General features: G+C 40.2%; 1 protein-coding gene across 3 annotated transcripts in view; it reads left to right on the top strand.

Moving 5' to 3' along the window:
* Nucleotides 1-2,460: 2,460 nt before the first annotated feature.
* Nucleotides 2,461-20,870, top strand: part of LOC116858075 (cytochrome c oxidase assembly protein COX18, mitochondrial) — a 69,539-nt gene continuing 51,129 nt past the window's right edge. Inside the window, exons 1-6 of one of the 3 annotated variants that reach the window (XM_032842672.1) lie at nucleotides 2,461-2,825; nucleotides 3,998-4,098; nucleotides 6,156-6,319; nucleotides 8,045-8,169; nucleotides 10,312-10,419; nucleotides 13,121-14,401. In XM_032842672.1, the coding sequence (XP_032698563.1) occupies nucleotides 2,484-2,825; nucleotides 3,998-4,098; nucleotides 6,156-6,319; nucleotides 8,045-8,169; nucleotides 10,312-10,419; nucleotides 13,121-13,294 (1,014 nt within the window). In that variant the 5' untranslated portion in view covers nucleotides 2,461-2,483 and the 3' untranslated portion in view covers nucleotides 13,295-14,401. Of the gene's footprint in view, nucleotides 2,826-3,997; nucleotides 4,099-6,155; nucleotides 6,320-8,044; nucleotides 8,170-10,311; nucleotides 10,420-13,120; nucleotides 14,402-20,870 lie in introns of those variants that run through there. The other 2 variants (XM_032842762.1, XR_004380877.1) reach the window with 2 other exon arrangements.

Below are 20,870 nucleotides of genomic sequence, written 5' to 3' on the forward strand. Positions count from 1 at the left end.
TAACAATTACTCACGAAAATTATCTTTTAAAAGTTCTTTTGTCAAGCATTTCAGAGGGCATCTTTGGGAAATGAGAAATTTAAGTTTACATTTATATAGTTTATATGTGTAAATAGCCTGTACTCCAATTTTGAATTTTTGAACCCACTCTGTTCAGCACTGATGGGTAAGAATTTCAGAAACTGCAGAAAAAAATGAGACAGTATCTATTTTTGAGACGCTTAAAGTTAAAAAAAAAAATATTTAGTTGTGTGACATAGTAAAGACAAGAATGGCTAATTATAAATGCTGAACTTTAAAAAATGTCCTAGTATGCTGCACAAGTTCATTTGCAGTGTTAGATTTGACAAGATATCAGTTAGTTCAATGTTTGTATGGTCTCATCGTCCAAGAATTTTGGATAATCAGTACATGCACGTTAGCGCAAACACTCCCTTTGTATTGAGCTATATAACTGACAAATAAGTTCCCCCGGCATTCTTTACCAAATAGATAAGTTCTGATCATCTCTATTATATGAATTTAGAAATGTATGTTAATAAATATGAAATTAGCAGAAGTTAAATATAAATTTTATTGAGGTCACAATATTGAAACTCAAGCAATGAAACACTTTAAAATGAGAATATAATGTGACTCTGGAAAAGGCGAACCTTAATCAACTCTTTCTCCTGAATATTAAACCGTTAGAATCTCTAGGCTTAACTGCGACTGTGGAAGGACCAATTTCCAATGATATCCGTTCTCTGGACAGAAATGCAGCAGCATAGAATTTGCTCCTTTACTTCCACAATCTTTAGGCGAAGATACTCCATTTAAACTTTGTTCCCCCAGGGGCGCCTGGGTGGCCCAGTGGGTTAAGCCTCTACCCTCGGCTCAGGTCATGATCCCAGAGTCCTGGGATCAAGCCCCACATCGAGCTCTCTGCTCAGCAGGGAGCCTGCTTCCTCCACTCTCTCTCTCTCTCTCTCTGCCTGCCTCTCTGCCTACTTGTGATCTCTCCCTCTCTGTCAAATAAATAAATAAAATCTTAAAAAAAAAATCCCAAATTGAACTAGTAGTCACTAGCTACCAGTTGCTTCTTATTTTTTGCTTGTTTTTAAAAATATTTTTTAAAGACTCACTTACGAGAGAGAGAGAATCTGAGTGGGAAGGAGGAGCAAAGAGAAGGAAAGAATCCTCAAGCAGACTCCCCACTGAGCACGGAGCCCAAGCGGGGTCTCGGTTTAGGACCTCCACCAGGTCCGCTGTGAGCCACACAGACGCCAGGGTTGCTTTTTTTAAAACTTAAATGGATAGGGAGATAGATCGGTACCTTCTTCTTTTAAAAAGGCTCTGTAGAGCATAAATTGGAATTTGTATTTAAACGCATTTCAAAATTCGTGTAGGTGCATAATAAGAACCACAGCTGCAACTTAACATTACCCAACATTTGTCGGAGGCTTGTTTTAACCAACGTTTTATTCCGCACAACACAATTTGGGCTCTAGGTTTAGGGGTGACCCTTATGTGATTAAACTCTCACTCCATTCCAGTTTGTATACTGTTGCCGCGAACACAAAAGTCAAAATTAGTCCATATAGATGAGGCGTATTCTTTTTAAGTCGAAGACGGTTAATGTTACTGTTCAGGCTCTTGAACCTTTATATAAGATAACTGTAAGCTCTAGTGAAGACCCCGTCTCCCTGCTAGTGATAACGCCTCAAGGAAGGAGATGGTTGGTATGAAGTAGTAGTTTTGCTACTTATGATGGGAGATAAAAACTGACACTCGGCTTGCAGTTGGGTTTGAAAATGTTAACTGAACAGATGAACCAGTTAAATCTTTATACCACATACTGAACTATGACCAGTGCATAATGGATGCGCATTAAAACTCAGGTCCCCCAGAAGCGCATGCCTCTCTCCAACCTGCAGTTCCGCGACGTGCTGACTCTGGCAGTGTGATCCACCTCGTCTCTCGCAGAAGCAATGAGGGTGCACGTAAAGAGGTGGGGGGGCTACCCCCTAGGTCACGAAAACCACCTACCAAATTTAATCCACTACAAAGCAAACGACTAGTTTTAAGTGAAAAGGAATGCAAACGCACCAGCTGAAGGCCGATTTAAGAGGCAAGGGCTTCTAGCGACCGCCCAGTCGGGCCCGAGGCAGCAAGCCCCGCCCCTAGCTCTGCAACTCTGGTCGGGCCTCGGAGGAGCCCCAAGCCGGCAGCGGGAAAGTTTTGTGTCTGCGCAGTAAGGCCCGCCCAGTGCCGCGTGGAAAAGGCGGGACCTGCCCGCCATTGCGTCATCTCGAGCGCGACGCAAGACGTCACTACCTTGACCGGGAAGGTCAATCGTGCCTGAGGGAGGGCGCGCACCCATTTTTCCCTCCGGTGTTGCCGGCGCGTGCGCGTGGCTTCCCAGGCGGCCCGGACTCCGACGCTAGTCTCGGAGGCCGGTGTTTTGGCGGAGGCCGGTGTTTTGGCTCAGCCCGGGCGCAGTCATGCTGTTCCGGCTGGGCGGTAGGTGGCTGCGGCCGCTGTCCGTACTGCAAGTGGGGACCCGGGATCCGCCGCTGGTGCCAGCCTCAGCGGGCGGCATTAAACACTCTGCTCCGCCGGTGTGGGCGGTGGCGTCCGTCTCTGCGGTTGACTCTGGCGGCCCTGGCAGCTGGTACGAGGCCCTAGCCACGTCGGCGCCGGTGCAGGGCACGGAGGAGGTGCTGCTAGGCGTGCACTCCGCCACAGGTCTGCCCTGGTGGGCCTGCATCGGTCTCACCACGGTGGCCCTCCGCGGCGCTGTCACGCTACCCCTGGCCGCCTACCAACACTACATCCTGGCCAAGGTGAGGGGCACCTGCACCCTGCGCATCCGCTTGGGCGGTGAGGGGTGCTGTGTGTCTGCCGGGGGCTTAGAATCCCCGGGTGCTTCTGGAGTTGCTTAGTGTAAATGATCGCGACCACTTTTTTTGGCTAAGACATTTAACTAGCATTGGGTATGTGAGTTAAGAGATGTTTGGTGACACATGTACCTGTCATTTCGTTTACCCTACTGGGTCCGTGCTCAAAGCCCTAGTGGTTACTAAGCTTGCTGTTGGGAGAATGAGACGAATAAAGGAAGCGGTAGCAGAATTGTATGGAGAAACCTGTAAAATTCCCGTCTTAAAGATCATAACAGCCTGTGTGTCTACAGCATCGTTTGTCCCCGAGGATTCCGATTCATCTTTCTAATTAGAAAAAACTGCTAAGCCAGCCATTTGCAAACTTGATATCCTTATTCTGGCTGTACCACCTGCGACTCTGGTTATCGCAGCCACTTGGGCTTCAGGGCTTCTCTCTCTCCTGTGGAATCGGGATAGTAATAGCTTCGTGGTCTACTTCACCATGTTATGAAATCAAGTCAGATAATGTGGCTTAAAGTGCTCTGAAAGCAAAGTATTATTCAAATGTAAGACTTCAAGAATAATGGTTTTCATGTTTTCAAATTATTATTGGGGATGGGGGTGGAACCCATAAGCAAAGGGAATCATCAGCACGATTAAGGCAGAGAGGTACTTTACAGAAAGAATTAACAGAGCAGAAATTAATGCAAACTTTTTGTGACTGTGGCTGTCACAGAGCATATTGACTTAATTGACGACTTTTTTTTTTTTTTTTTTCAGTATCATTACTCAGAAGTCCAGGGGTGAAACATTAAAGTATAGGGTTCAGTTCTTATCTAATCCTTATAATAACTCTGAGGTAGGTGCTGTTAAACATTTTATATATGAGGAAACAGTTTTAGAACTTAAGCAACTTGCCCAGGATCCCATAGCTAAGAGTATAAGCTGGAATTTGAATTTGGTTGTAACTGAGGATATCTTAAGCAAATTTGACACCTTATCCTTAGCCTTAAATTTTCTTGAGATAATCAGTAAACCACATTTTTCAGTGAGAAGAATAGAGAGTAAAATTCTGAGTAGTTATGAATAAAGATCCTTTATGTGCTCATAACAAATTCTACTTTTCCTTTAGCTAGGTGGAAAATTTACAGCCAGAAATAAAAAGCATTGCAAGGCATCTTAACCAAGAAGTTGCGGTTCGTGCAGATCAGTTGAGGTGGTCCAAAAGAGTTGCCAGGTAAGCTAATTCTATGAATTTAGACCATATATATATATATGTGTGTGTGTGTGTGTGTGTGTGTGTGTGTGTGTGTGTGTATACGTGTATATATATACACGCTGAGTAAGTGATTATATTAATTCTAGGTTTGGTGTTCTGTAGCTTTAGCAGCAAAGTAGTCCTTTCATTCCTTAATATTTTAAGAAGTTTGTGTGGTATGAGTTTTGTATTGTGAAAGCAAGAAATGGAGAAACAGAGCAAGTTCCTTCATGAGGAACTCCAGTCTCCTGAGGAAGACCTGTAATCAAATAATGATTAAATTAAGTGCTATAAAAAGGGTTATGAACAAGGAGTTCAGTCATAGTGGAAAGTCAGGGAAGGCTTCATGGATGGAGATGCTGTGCTAGTCTGTTGGGATTTCAGTCTGCAAATGATACAGATAGATTATTTACACACTTGACCATTTTGGAAAGAATGATCTAGCAGCCCACAAAAAGGGGGAGGTAGAAAGTGTAAATGCTCTGGTAGAAGAAATTAGATAGCCAAGGTGCTGTCTATCTGCTGTGGTTACCCTGTGTAGTTGTCTGCCTGGGCTTTTAGAAAGCCCTTAGAAGGTGCTTGACCGTGCTGCAATCCTGTGCCTGTCGTCATCCACTGGGGACTTGTAAATCCTGCTTCCGTCATCCCAAGTTAGTATTTAGTCAAATTATAATCCTTACTAGGCTGTGACCAACTGTTCACCAGTTCACAGCAATGAGAAAAATAAGGGCTTTACATTATATATATATATATATATGTAAGGTATATATGGTTGTATATTTTTACCTATACGTGTATAAATTTGCCAGCTCTCTTCAGTGTGAAATTGCTCTTCTAGTTAGTGTTAGAAAGATCTGATATTTTAAAAAACCATTATGGTAGTTTAATATCTTTATTTGATAAAATAGAAAGTTGACAAACTTAACAGTTTTGAAGTTTTACTGATCAGAGAAATCTAAGAGTGATAACTCCAGGCCAGAAGACCAGATTAGCAAGCTGCTCATCTGAATTATAAATGCAGCCTAGCAAGACTGGTACCTTGTTTATGTAGTATTGGCAGGATGATTGTCCAGACAATTCTTTGCACAGATAGATGACTGTCTAGGAAGCCACATCCGAGAGTTTCTTGCATTTTCAATGGAACTGAGTCTTGAAGGCTAAAACAGAGTTTGTCAGGTGGACAGCCAGGTGGACTGTCCACATAGATGACTTAATGATTTCCAAAACATGCTGATGTAGAAGTTTGATTTATTGGATAGCCTCTGCATGTAGGCACCAGAATATGCAGGTGTCTGTAGAAGAGTAGCAAGAGATAAAGTTGGAAGAGTAGGCAGAGCCTAGATTATAAAGCCTGGAATGTTCATGTACTGTCTTAGTGCAGTAATACACTATAATTCTAGTATATTGGCTTCAGGCCCCTTGGACGTCTGCATTGTATAAAACATGCTACAGGAGATTGAGAGATGAAGACCCAACACTTGATCTTTGAGGAGACTATAGAAAGTGGGATTTAAAAACAGGAATAACGAATAAGGTTAACAGAGAAACAGATTTAAAAAATCTTCAAAAAGAGTTGGTTGAAGAATGGAAACCATTTTGATAGGTCAAGAGCATATATATTACAAAATCACATTGCTACAAAAGGTATATTCAGGGATCAAGTAATTGAGCTTGGCTGGAATGGAGGGATTTGAGTTAAATGTGCTTTCACCTTTAGAATTTGTGATACAGACTGGTCATAACATGCCAGTAGTAAAATTTCACTTGTTAAAACCTAATTGGCCAAAGACCACCAGAGCCAAAGCTTATAATTTGATAATGTCAAATTTATCAAAGTGTTATGTAATTTGTGTACATTGCTAGAGAATTTTCATTAAAAGGCTTTTTTGCCTCTTGTTAGGCAATCCCTTAGTATAGTGTATGACCACTAAAAATCCCACACAAATTTTAGCTATTAACTATGACATGGGTGTGTTTGTGCTGTGGGTATGAATGTATTTTCTCCTTTCCCTTTTTCCCCTCTTCTCTCAAATCAGGCTCACTTATCTAAAGAATATGCGGAGGCTTCTTTCAGAACTGTATGTTCGGGATAACTGCCACCCGTTCAAAGCCACTGTGTTGGTCTGGATTCAGTTTCCAATGTGGATCTTCATGTCTGTTGCTCTCCGGAATTTTAGCACAGGGGCCACACATTCAGAAGGTAGTTATTATAGCAGTCTGTTTCCCCCAAATATGTGCTCTAACATTGTCTTTGTACCCTCAAGGGGAAAAAAAGGAAAAAAAAATCCCTGTGCTTTTCATAATTAGAATATTTTTACCATCTTTCTTATAAGGGTGTAGATTTTAAAATATTAACTGTAAGCAAACTAGCCATGTTGAGAAAACATGGATCCAGGAAGGACAGCAATAATAACAGCACAGGTTTGATTCGGGCAGGTCCACTTATAGATATATTTGTTACAGTCCTGCACTGTAAATATATTTCCTTTTCATCATGAATTTTTTTTTTAATTAGAGAGAGAGCAGGGAATGGGGGCAAAGGGAGAGGGAGAGAGAATCTTAAGCAGACTCCCCACTGAGCACAGAGCCCCACACAGGGCCGGATCTCACAACCCTGAGATCATGACCTGAGCTGAAATCGAGAGTCAAATACTTAACCGACTGAGCCTCTCAGGTGCTTCTCATTATGATTTTCTTAATAACATTTTCTTTAGTTTTATTGTAAGAATATAGTATATGATATTTAAAGCATATAAATGCTATTGGTAAGGCTTCCAGACAACAGTAGGCTTTCTGTAGTTCTTGGAGAGTCAAAAGTTATACACAGACAGAGGTTTTTTTTGTTTTGTTTTGTTTTTTACAATTTTATTTATTTATTTATTTATTTAAGTTTTTATTTTATTTTCTTTTGACAGACAGAGATCACAAGTAGGCAGAGAGGCAGGCAGAGAGAGAGGAGGAGGCAGGCTCCCTGCTGAGCAGAGAGCCCGATGTGGGGCTCGATCCCAGGACCCTGGGATCATGACCTGAGCCGAAGGCAGAGGCTTTAACCCACTGAGCCACCCAGGCGCCCCTACAATTTTATTTTTAAGTAATCTTGCACCCAGTGTGGGGCTCAGACTCACAATCCTGAGATCGAAAGTCGCCTGCTCTGCCACTGAGCCAGCCATGCGCCCCATACAGAGAGTTCCAGCTGCTCGGAGGGCCGGCACCAGGGTTGGCACCCTTAAGCCCTGAATTGTTTAATGGTCAACTATAGTTCTTCATGGAAGTCCTAATAAAATTAGTGTTACAATTCCATGATTCAGTTTCCTGGCCAAGAATTTTTTCCATTTATAAAATTAAGGGACCAGAAAAGCATTAACAGTTATAAATGTAAACATTTATTAAGAAACTCTAAACTGGGGACACCTGGGTGGCTCAGTCGTTAAGTATCTGCCTTTGGCTCAGGTCATGATCCCAGGGTCCTGGATCGAGCCCCACATAGGGCTCACTGCTCGGCGGGAAGCCTGCTTCTCCCTCTCCCACTCTCCCTGCTTGTGTTCCTTTTCTCACTGTCTCTCCATCAAATAAATAAATAAGATCTTTAAAAAAAAAAAAAAAAAGAAAGAAACTATAAATTAAAGCATTGCTTAAAGGCATTTCTAACCAGAAAATACCTGAACAGGCTTGAAAGAAAGTAGCCTGTGGACAATTATATAAATATAAGTTAGAAAAGAGTACTGCTATGTATCTTTGTGCTCCTACAGCTGTATGCTGCAGAGAGCTGCTGCTTTCTCAGTGCAGGAAGGACTACTTTATGTTGTGGAATAAAAGTGAATGAAACCAATGCAAGTCTTTAGTGTGAAGGATATCTTATTTGAATTAGACAACTTATGTGTTGTATATTTCCTTCTGCTATGTTTTATTTATAAAACTGTCTTAGCAGGTTTTTCTGTTCAGGAACAGTTAGCTACGGATGGAATCCTGTGGTTTCCTGATCTCACTGCACTGGATTCTACTTGGATTCTGCCTATTTCCGTTGGTATCATCAATTTATTAATAGTGGAGGTCAGTGGTTTTAAATGAGATTTCTGTGCCATTTAAATTATTGGGATTTTTGTTGCTGTCGCAAGATCAAATATAAATGTTTGAGTTGGTAGTGATATTCTGGCTCTGAGCTAGAATTGAGAGGCCTTGGTTTCTGGTTATAGATCAGCCATTGGCAAGTCTTAGGCCAGTTCCTTAACCTCTCTGGGGGCAGAATGCTCATAATTGGAATGGAAGAGCTGAGTTAGAAACTTCTAAAATCTCTTTACAATTATATGAATCTAATACACACAATTTTTTGATTTGTTTTTGGTAAAGACAGTAATTAAAATGGTTAATCAGTATGGTTTTATTCTCACGGTAGATTTTTATTTTGTGTATATGTTTAAAATGTAAATTTGCAAGTAGGAAACAGTGTCTGATTGTCTTTTTTTTTTTTTTTTAGCTGTATGACCCTAGAGAAGTCAATACTTCTTTAACTGATGGGATGGAAAAACACATACACATAAAATATGATCTGTCAACTATGTCTTACCATTATCCCGTGCTGTGTTACTCAGCAGTTTAGTGGAAGCAAGCATTTAATTGTATAAGGACCTGTTCTTAATGGAGTAGAACATAGACTCTTTGAGCTGGAAGAAACCTTAGAAATGATCCCTAGAACTTCGTCTCAAAGACCCATCACTGGTCTCTGTTTGGGAAATCGAATACACATTTATTTATTTATTTAGTTAGTTAGTTAGTTAGTTATTAAGAGAGCACCAGCAGGGGGAGTGGCAGCGGGAGAAGGAGAAGCAGACTCCCCACTGAGCAGGGAGCCGGATATGGGGCTCAGTCCCAGAACCATGAGACCATGATCTGAGCTGAAGACAGACTCTAACTATCTGAGACATCTAGGTGCCCCAAACCTCTTATTTTTTTTTCAAATGAGAAGAATGAAGATGGTACTCTTCAAATGAGAAGAATGAAGATGAAGATGATACTGTTTTGGGCTAGGGTTTCTTGAGGAAAGACTCCATGTGTAGTCCCAGTATGTTTCCCTAGGGTCACCTAGCACAATTGAATGGGGTTGGTACTTAGTGAATATTTATTAGAATGAAGAAAATGATAAACACAAGGTCACAGTGAATTAATGTCAGTCCTCACGTCTTTCCTTTGACCAGCTAACAACCCAGTGTACAAAAGTTTAAAAAAACTTATTCTTGGGACTCCTGAGTGGCTTAGTTGGTTAAGCATCTGCCTTTGCTGGGAAGGGGTGGGGGGAAAAAGAAAGCATCTGCCTTTGGCTCAGGTCATGATCCTGGGGTCCTGGGATCCAGTCCCGCACCAGGCTCCTTGCTTGTCTCGTAATCTGCTTGTCCCTCTGCCTGCCACTCCCCTACTTATGTGAGTGCTCACTCTCTGTCTTTGATAAACAAGTAAATAAAATCTTAAAAAAAACAAAACAACTTATTACATAATATACATCATGTACCAGGCACTATTGTAAACAGTTTACATGAATTAACTCATTTAATTAGAATAATTCTGTGATACAGGTACTAATATTATCCCCATTTTAAGGTGGAGAAAGCGAGGCACAGAAGGCTTAAGTAACTTACACAAAGTCACATAACCGTTAAATGTGGGGCTGCCATGCAAATCTAGGTCGTTTGGATCTGGAATCTGTGCTCATAATCATTTCATTGTTCTGTCTCTTAAATAAGTTATTTATGAGTCATAACTGCTTTTCCTAGCCTGGTTCTAACTTTTATTCCGTACAGCCAGATCACAAACCTTTGAGATACCTATTGTGATCCTTCTTTATGCCAGGCACCGTGTTTAAATACTAAAACAAGGTAGCGGTTCATACACAGCACCTATCTTGAAAGGACTTTCAGTCTTACAATTTTTCATAAAGATTGATTTGTAAAAATTGTGCTATGATACTGTTTAATATAGCTGAATCTTTGTATTGTTATTGATTAAAGCTCCCTTTAATCTGCCTAATTATTAAGTTTTCCAGAAACAGACGGTCAGCTGTATACATTTATCAGTGTTTTAGGTTTTTTTGCTTCTATTAAGATAGAGGTGGAGGCCAGCAAAAATCAAATTGTATTTTAAAGCTTGTCTAATTTAATATGCTTAAAATCATTGTGTGTGTTTATTGTTCTATCCTCTCAGATTTTTGCTCTGCAAAAAATAGGAACGTCTCGTTTTCAGACATACGTGACGTACTTCGTTCGTGCAGTATCGCTGTTGATGATTCCAGTTGCCGCGACGGTACCTTCGGTGAGTAAGCAGCCACACTGTGTGTAGCACATGCTCAGTCTGCTCTGTGCTTAACGTAGACTGGCTAGGACTCCGTGTCTTCTGTTGCGCTGCCTCTGACTGCTAAATTCCTTCCTGGTTTCCGAGTTTCTGTAGTAATTACTATTACCAAGTGGCACTTGGTATTTCTTGGGATTAGATAATCTTCCTTTGTGTGAGTGTGAGTTAACTCTCATCTCCTTTTTCTTTCTTCCTTCCTTTTTTTCATCTTGCACAGCACTGTAAACATAGTATTTGTTCTGTTTGGTTAGTTGAAATACTGAATTCCTTCTGTCTGCATAGACTGGGCCAAGGAATTTAGCTCTTAAAAAAGAAACAAAACTTTGTGCCAAGTCCATACGGGTTCGTATGTAATCGTGTTTAACCTCGTAACAGTGCAGTGAGGTAGGTACACCTGCCCCCATTTGTATGTCATTACACTTTGATAGAATTAGAAAAAAAAAATTCTGAGGTTTGTAGTTATTTCATATTTTTAGCCTTTTGCTTATTTCCCAGTGATACTTAGTGCAAAGAGGGCAAAAGCTGTCTTAGATATTATATCTGTCTTTTCTCAGGGCCAGCACATAGACCATGAAGTAGAATTCATTCGTCGGGGATAGTTAGTGCTCTGTCAGCATATAACAAAGTACTTCATTGTCTTGGGAATCTGAAACAGTGCATTTTCAGCATCAAAAATATATTTTTAAAGCTGTCCCTTGAACATAATACTGCCACTAATCCTGTGTAAAATAAGTAAGTTTCCACATTTCTAAAACAGACCTCATAATGTCTGTGAAAACTAATAAAATAGCATCAAGTGCTTATTATAGTACTTTCCATGTAACAGTAATATTGCTGTAAAATACCCTGTGAATAAAGAACAGTACAGGTTCACTGCATTTCTGGGGAGAAATCATACCAGTGGTAACTGAGGAAACTGCCTGAGCAAATGAAATAGGAGCAGTGAATTTTCAGTGAGGGATTGGGTTTAAAGTGAGTAACAGAGATCTCAAAAGCAATGTCTGAAATACCTCAAAGTTTATTCCCTCAAATATAGGAAATCCAGAGTTTGGCAGTTTAGCGTAGAACTGATGTAGCAGCTGCATGAAGACACGTGAGGAACCGGACTGCCTCTTCCATTCTGCTCCACCATCCACAGCCGGTCATTCCTGTCCTTAAGGCCGCAACATGTCATGATGGCTGCTGGAGCTCATCTTGCGGGAATGGTGAAAGGGTGCTTCAAGTGCCTTTAGCCCCTTTAAGGAGCCTTGCCAGATGTCACACCAAACACTTGTGCTCACATCCTAGTTATTTGGGCCACACCCGGTTGCAGAAGATACTGGGAATTAGTCTTTTTTTTTTTTTTTTGATGGTAGTATACCCAGCTTAAAATGAGAATTTTATTACTAAGGAAGAAGAAGGATTCTTAGTAGGCAGTTTGTAGTTTACCATAGTTGGCTTCAGAGTACTTTTTGCGTACGGGATAAGTCAGATGATGATGAGGATGATGATGGCTAATACTCACTCGATATTGACTTTGTGTCAGGCACTATTTTAAAAGGTCTACATGTAATAGCTCATTTAATTCATCCAGTGGGCACTGAAGTAGGTGCTATTACAATCTCCACTTTAGTGTTGAGGAAACTGAAACACAGAGAGGGTAAGAAGCTCATTCAAGGTCAACTCATCCATTACATGATGCTTAATATCATGCACGTATCTCAGGCACATCCAGGGGGTTTGGCTCCTGCCTGTAACTGATACGCTAATCTGCTTTGAGGCTGTGGTACCTTCTGTCCTGAAAAATTTGCTTTGGAACAAATGCAAGTGTTTAATACGGGCCACCTTCTGTTCTGACCTGTCTGTGTGAGTTACCTCCCTTTCTCCTCACAGCAGCCTTCTGAGGCGGGGATAGTTCAGTCCCCATTTTATAGATGAGGAGACCGAAGCAGAAGGAAAATAACTTGCCTCCAGTCAAATAAATGGAATTCCCACTCAGGCAGTTCAGCTCCAAGACCTGGACTCAACCACCACAGGCTCCTGCCTCTGGGGCCTGATCACATTCTGATGCCAGAGAAAAGCTGGCAACAGATGTAGGTATGGGAGGGTCTTGAGAGGCTCCAGAATGTAGTCAATAACCTAATAAATCACTCTGAATGGAAGTACAAAAGAAGTTGAAGATAATGTTGAGACTGTTTGTCTCTGAAAAAGGCAAAGGTAATGCCTTCCCGACTAAGAAACCAATTACTGGGAAATTCTGGGGTGGTAAATCACTGTGTGGAGAAAAATGGGGTCTAGGGAGCCTAAATGGCTGTGCCCTGGTGCCCTACCTCCAGTATAGCAGCTTGTCAGGACTCTTGGTGTGGGAAAAGGGTGCTTTCTTGCCAAAGAGGAGAGGGGAGATCTCTCTCGAGCCTCCGCCCGAGCGCTGCTGTCTGTCATCCACTTTCCTATTGTGAAGAGCTCTCCTGCTGCTTTCTTTTCACTTTTTCGCCCTTTCAGCCTTCTTTCTCACCTATCAGAATCATCACAGGTATCAGGTAGCTGCCACAGGTCTCGTGCCGTCCTGGCCCATGCTGCTTCCCCACGTGGTCGTTTTCTCCTGTACTGCGTGCCAGTGTCTGGACGTCGGTACCCTTGGAGAGTTGAGAGGTACTGACATTCACGCGCTTTCTTTTTCTAGTCAATCGTGCTGTACTGGCTCTGCTCCAGCCTCGTGGGCCTTTCACAGAACTTGTTGCTGCGCTCTCCCAGGTTTCGTCGCCTTTGCCGGATACCGTTGACCAAGTCGGATTCAGACACCCCTTATAAGGACCTCTTTGCTGCCTTTTACGCCAAGTTCATTTCAAGAAAATGATGTGCTTTCCATTAATTTTGAAACAATTGCAAGTGTCACTATCACAATATATTTACGTTTACAAATTCGGATGTGATTTAATTTGTCTTTATTTAAAACCGTGAATTGTGTGAAGTACTGTGGGTTAAGATATAATCCAAATATATTTGACAATACCAAAAATCCTTTAAATGCTAGAAATGTATGTTTGGTTGTATCCTAAAAATATAAAAGTAAAATCAAAGCACCTTATAAAATTATAACTTGCTAGAGGGGCCAGAACTTTGGAAGACCGGATTAGATACTGAATGATGTCCGATTACACTAACTAATCTCATACATTAAAGCTTTTATAATGAAAATACAGTGAGGTGATTCTTAAAATTTTGGAGGTGTGGAGGATCATAGACCCATTTGCTCATCTGCTAAGGCTATGGTTTTCTTTTCAGAAAAATCCTGGGACTCAGCACATGAGGCCTTCATTGATGAGCCTCTCTTCCCCCGCCCTGAGGCTTTCTGGTAATTCCTGGTTGAGAAATCTTACTCTTACTCTAATGGAACACACAATGATGAAGAGTTAATGTGTGACTTCTAAAAAAAAATGGACTTGAGATTCATGCAATAGAGTAGTCCTTATAAGAAAGTACCTAATATGGTAGGTGATGTTGCCTTTCAACCCTGCTCTGAAAGAATGTAAGAAGGGTACATTCCATTTTCTGTATCTTAAGAAGAGTGTACTAGAGTATAGCACTAAGTACTGCTAGAGCCCAAAGTAGAAAATCTTAAATGTTAAGTTTGTTTAGTCAAAGGAAGAAAACCTGAAGGTCAGCCATCTGTCATGGAGGTGATTTTATAAACTTTATTTGGAGGGTTTGAGAATTCTAATGGGCTTAGACTATGGTAGATGGAAAAATTAATAGGTAATATAAATTGTGGATCCAGTTTTTTGCTTGTTTGATCTGAAAGGATGATAAAACTGTGGTTGGGATATTTATGAATAAATTTAACAGGCATCTGAAAAGATTATAAATTACAAGTTGTCATTGAGTTGGAATATGAACCTCATTTTGAGAGGCCCTGTATCCCATCTCATGTTTAACAATAAAGCAAAAACTAAAGCGGAATTAATCATTTTTAATGTCTTTTAATGTTTTAAAGTCATTTAATAATGTCTGTTAAATCTTAGCTGTTTTGGTTGTCACCTCACCGAAAATTTAGAGGTAGCAGTTGGAATCTGGTTCGTTTCCTGACTTCCCAGTCCTAGTCGTGACTGCCCTATTGAGGTACCTGTCTTTCTAATCACGGTGCAGGCATTGAAACCTACGCACAGTCAGTCCTCATGATTTGCAGACTTTGTATTTGCCGGTTTGCCTACACACTAAAATTTATGTGTACGCCCCCAAATCAATACAGTGCTTTTGATGTTATTCTTGGACAAACATAGAGTGGCAAAAAGCTTGAGTCATTCAAAGTACATGTTCCCAGATAGGTCAAACAGGGCAACACTGTGTCTTCTTGTTTCAGCTCTCAGACTGTATAATAACCAAGTGTCCTTTTCATGGTCTAGTGCCATGTTTTTTCTCATTCTTTTGCTTTTTGTTGGTGATTTCACTATTTAAAATGGCCTCTAACCGTTGTCATCTGAAGTGCTGTCTAGTTTTCCTAGGCACAAGAATCCTGTGATGTTCCTTAAGGAGAAAGTAATACCTACATTAAAGAAACTTCATTCAGGCACGAATTATGATGCTGTTGGCCATGAGTTTACCATTAATGAATCAACAATATTTTATATTGATGGGTTGTTGAAGATTTGACAAGAGGCTCATAGGACGGTAACCCGGTAAATTCTCTGGGAGCAGTGGTTTAGTGTTGATGAATTCAGTGTTTGTGGTAATTTTATAGAATATAACTACCTCAGATAACAAGAATTGACCTTTTGGAACATGTACAATCAGGGAAGCAGAGGCAGAAATGTCTGTGCTCGTTGTATTATAGCAAAAAGAGAAAAGATAATTTGAGAAAAATTTTGGCTATCTCTGGAACAAGTTGAGTCTCTCCATGTGTATCATTGGGTACTGATTCATATATTTCTCTCATAGTGAGATGGAGGAAATCAGCTCTCTTCCCCCATCTTACTCAGACTTTCTGAAAATGTTTGTCACTTTCTGAAATTAAGAAATAAAGGACTGCTGTGACTCCCTTTTCCAGTACATCTCCTTTCATGAGTGTGCTTTTACCTTGTTTACTTGGATTCCCCTCGATTTCTGAATGTACTTTTAACATCTTTTTTCAAGGGATGATTTACTTTGTTTCCTATTGCTCTCCTGTTTTCAGGCATTTTGAATTGCTTTGAAAATATATGCAAATTTATTTGAAAATACAAGATCCTTCCTCCCAGATCTCAAAATAATTTCTGGTAGGGTTGAAGGTGGCTGGAATCTTTGAAGATACTCATGAATAAAGAGAACTGATACATTATGAACTGAGGTGAATCAGTCACCTGACTTCAAGCTGGTAAATAACTCCTCTCACTTCTTTCTCCAGGCAGATTTTTTAGTAAATAGCAAGTCATGTTTCTGAAAACTCCCAGGTCCGTGGTCTCTGATCTTACTTCCCCAGCAGTTTGTCATAGGAGCACTTCCAGAGCCCAAGTAGATGGGAACAAGAGGACACACACTGTAAAGATCCCTTGGATGCTTCTCTCCTCGGCTGCTGAGGGACTGGCAGAGCTCAGTCCTGGACCCTGCAGAGTTCAGGAAGTCTTTTTTTTTTTTTATTTCAAATGGAGACCATAGTCTATTTGTCTATCTGTCTTCCTCCTCTCTGAAAGGGAGTCTTTTTTATTTTATTTATTTATTTTTTTAACTCCATGTGGGCCTTATTTTTGTCTCTAGGCCAGATTCACTTTTTTATAGGTGTGTCTCAGCCCAAGAGTTAGGAAAAGGGACTCATTCCTGGATCAATTTATACTCTATAATGATACTAGAGCTCAAATGTATGTTAGGAGATGGAACTGGCATAGCCAAACAACCCAAGTTTTCCCTAGAACCCTGGTGAGAGAAAACCTGAGCAGCCCTATCTGGGCCAGATGTCATAGGTGGGAAGATGAAGCTTACTTAAAAGCAAAATCCTTGATTGCCACCTTCACGGATAACCCCGGAGAGTTTTCAAAACCTCTCAGAGAAGAGAGCAAGCCTTTCTAAGGTACCTTCAGAAGCACTCAAGAGCAAAAAAAACAAACCCTCACATCTTAGAAGAGATACAGCCAGTTCTAGACCATAGTGGGGAAATTGTTTCTGGGGAAAAGTGGAAAAAAATGAGGGCCCAAATAAACCTCAGTAATTTCTCAGTTTTGTACCTATGCTTAATTTATCCACGTGTCTTCATAGGTTCCTCCTCTGAGGATTCCAGGAATCAATCTACCTACCTACCTACCTATCTATCTATCTTTTTGTGAGAATCACCTTTTAAATTGCTTTAATACCAGATTAAGCCCCCAAAGCAGTAGTAACTCAGATCCTAAACACAAAGAATGTCCTTTGTTTTTTCCCTGGACGATAAATGAAGTTAACACAGAACGCAAAATTTAAGATTTCAGGTATGACCTATGAGTCCATGCAAGAATTTAGGTTTCTGTGTTAAAGCTAAATGTGCCAACATGACATAAAACACGACACTAGTTAAAATAGGCCGTCATTGATGCTCGCCTCTTCTGTGAGCGGATTCTACCAGGACACGAATTATCTGCAAATAATAGGAATCCACAGAAAATTTTCTATTTGAACCTTATGAATATATTTTAAAGTTGTAATAATTGGTATTTTCTAATTATTGTTTTTAAATACTGAATTTTGTGAAATCAAGATTTAGCTTTGGGACATTTGAATTTGTGCAGTAATAAAACCTAGATGCTTCTGAAATTTTGGACTTCTGTACTGTGTTTCAACAAGTAAAATAAGAATTTATGCATTCATATATATTCTTAATGTATTCATATATATGAATTTTCATCCATGAACATTTCAAGCAAACCTTAAAGACAATTTGCATGTATTCTTTGCTAATCGTATGAAATACAGAGATACCACGTATCTCTCATAATCTTTTAAGAACGTGAAAAACTAGTACTGGGATCAAGCTAGTGCTAGTTGGGGGAATCCTTTATTTTTATTGTCATGTTTTGTGTTTTCATGATGGTAAAATTATTTTATGTTTGTATAATTCTTTTATTGTTTAAGATGTTTGTGTATCCACATATTTTTTAAAATTTTAATTCCAGTATAATTAACGTACAGTATTTTCTTTGTTTCAGGCATTCAATATAGTAATTCAACAATTCTGTTCATTTCTCAGCTCTCATCACAACAAGTGTACTCTTAATCTAATTGGGGGAATTCTTTAGACCTGTAAGCCATGGTATGATAATATGTAACATTAAGTTAGTGTAGGGATCTTGATATTATAAGATTTATAATGTCGTGTCTAGGAAAAAGCAAATTAAATTTAAAAAGCTTGAAAGATCAGGATAATACTTAGCAAATGTTTAAAAATAATGACTGAATATATAGAAGTACATTGATTTTACTACTACTAGAAGTTAAATAATAGGTGAAGAATTAGCTTATTCAGCCAGAAAGTATGCATGTGAATTATGTATTTATAATTACATAGTCATTAAAAAATGTACGCAGATCACGTAATTGTGAAATAAGATTGTTTTGCAGATTCCAGAGATAGAGCTGTCCTGAGCATTCTTTTACATCATCTCAAAGTACAGGAGACTCTTCCCTGTCCCAGCCGGCAGCAGACAGCCGCAAAAGAGAGCCACCTGGTCAGAGCCTTGAGCTTTCACACTGCCGGAACGCCAACAAACAAAGCAAACTGAAACCTCATCAGATGAGCACGACGCTGCCACAGAGAGGGAGCGATCTGGTGAACAAATTTACTAGAGGATCATTGGTGGAATATAGTCTAAAAGCCAAAGGAATTATTAGAAAATTTACGAACTTTATTCAGTAATTGTGTTGCTCTTATTAATACTGCAGTGTTATTTTAGAATTTATTGTTAGGTAAACTATGTGATGTCTGTGAGGTCTCTTAGTTTTCTTTGAATGCTGTAACAGCGTCCTTCGTGCTACGCGTGCTGCCGAGGGGTGGGTATTGTTGCCTGTGTTTGTTGGAGTTTGTTTTAAGTGAAGCATCATTTCATGCTATTGCCACATAGTGGAGATACAGAAGATACATTTTTTTTCAAGTTTTTCTTTTTTTTTTAAAGATTTTTATTTATTTATTTGACAGAGAGAGATCACAAGTAGATGGAGAGGCAGGCAGAGAGAGAGAGAGAGAGAGGAGGAAGCAGGCTCCCCACTGAGCAGAGAGCCCGATGCGGGACTCGATCCCAGGACCTTGAGATCATGACCTGAGCCGAAGGCAGCAGCTTAACCCACTGAGCCACCCAGGCACCCTCAAGTTTTTCTTCCAAGATGGCTTCAGGGATTGTCCCTGAGAAGGAAATGGGCCCCACAGAGGGTCCTCTTTCCCCACAGGTCTCCACCCCACACTCAGAAAGCCTAGCCTTCATATCTGTTTCACCGAAGGCCTTCCACAGTCTCAGGAGCAATGCGTAAGAGCATTTTGATCCTGCTTGATTCCCATCCGCAGGAACCACAAGGCTTGGCCTCAAGAGAAAGAAAGAGAAAGAAAAAGTTAACCAGCTGAGAAATGGCGGCAAAATCCCCAAGAATCAGCTGAATCAAGAACGTGCGTTCATACAGAGGCCTTGCCTAGCTTTTAGAAGAGTAACTTTTTGGGGGCGCCTGGGTGGCTCAGAGGATTGAAGCCTCTGCCTTTAGCTCAGGTCATTATCCCAGGGCCATGGGGGCCATGGGGTGTCTTGGGGGTCATGGGATTGAGCCCCACATTGTGCTCTCTGCTCAGCAGGGAGCCTGCTTCCCTTCCTCTCTGCCTGATTGTGATCTTTGTCAAATAAATAAAATCTTTAAAAAAAAAAAAAAGTAACTTTTTGCTTTGCTCCTTTTAACTTGAACATGAGGGCGATATTGACACAACTATCCCAAAGGAATAGGTGCAGAGAGAACCCTGGCCCCTTGTGTTCTACCACTGACTGCCTTCCTGACCGCCCTGTATTTTGGTAAGTTTTACAAAGTAGCCTTACCTTTAATTGCCTAGTCCTGTACTGCTGGTTTCATTTAATAAAATGAGGAGTTCTGGGTGTTTGGGAACAAAAGCGTTAATGGAAACACCTGAAATAAAACTAAAAGTGCTCCAAGAAAATAGCTACTGAGTTATTCTATCTAAGGCAACAAAAAGAAATTTCTATCTTGGAGAGTCTCTGCTAACTCCAGAGGGCCAAGATTTTCATGATAAAGAGGACTCTTGGAAAGCGCCCCATTTCTATCTTTTCCATTTTGAGAAAATAGCACAGGTGTGCTTCTTTCTCTTTGTGTCCCTGATAAGGCAATTTACATTTGTTTTGCCTTGGTTGGGAAGGCAGCACTGTATTTCATTTAGGTCTGGTTTTTGTCTTCTGGCTAAATTGTAGCTTTCCAAGGAAACTTAAAACAATGAATTATGAAATATACCTAACCATAGTCTTTTCATTGCAGCTGCATTTTGCCGTGTCCCAATCATAGCACAAATCGTTTGAGGAATTTCTTCTAATTATAACCTCAGGCTTCCTGGCTCTTTTTTGAGTGAAGGTTGCTGCTGAGGGTAAGGAATATTAAAAATATAAATCCTGTATCTATGAAAGAATTAACAGCTTCATATTCCATGCTGTTTAAGATTTATTATACGTGTTGCTACAGGTAAGAAATTCCCATAAAGTTTTATTATAAAAGCTTCAGTTGTGCTTGAGTTTTCAAATATAAATGGGCTATTTGGGGTCCAAATAAAAACCACGCTTCCCATTGTAAATTACAGTTGCAACCAAGTATAGATTTTGAAATGAATTATCTTGTTCCTCACCCTTAACCCTCACCTACCTGATAATGTGTTATTTTACGTTAAAATACAGTTGGTCTACGTTATTCACAGATTCATATTTGTGAGTTTATCTGCTCACTAAAATATATTTGTGATATCCTCATGATGATTTTTCTGGTATTAGCAGACATACATGCTGAGAGCAGCAAAAATACTAAGGGTGGGGTACCTGGCTGGCATGTGACTCTCGATCTCGGGGTGCTGAGTTCAAGCCCCAAATTGGGCATGAAGTCTATTTGAAAAAACAACAAAAATCCCCACACTGTCCAATGCTCACACTCCGCTGAGATCAAACAAGGTAACAGTCTGCCTTTTTGTTTCAGTTCTCATACTGTAAATAAGTGTCTTTCTCCCGGTCTATTTACTGCCACATTTTTCTAATTTTTATACTTTTTATGGATGATTTCTCTGTTTAAAATGGCCCCCAAACACAAGTTTGGGGAGAGAATATGTATGTTAAATAAGCTTTGTTCAAGCATGAGTCACAGGGCTGTTGGCCAGGAGTTCAGTATTAATGAAACAGCAAAATATATTAAATAAGATGTCTTTAAGCAGAAGCACACACATAGGAGAAAATTTGTCTTGTTTGGTT

The sequence above is a fragment of the Lontra canadensis genome, unplaced genomic scaffold, assembly GCF_010015895.1.
Source record: "Lontra canadensis isolate GAN:19392208 unplaced genomic scaffold, GSC_riverotter_1.0 scaffold1, whole genome shotgun sequence".
NCBI lineage: Eukaryota > Metazoa > Chordata > Mammalia > Carnivora > Mustelidae > Lontra > Lontra canadensis.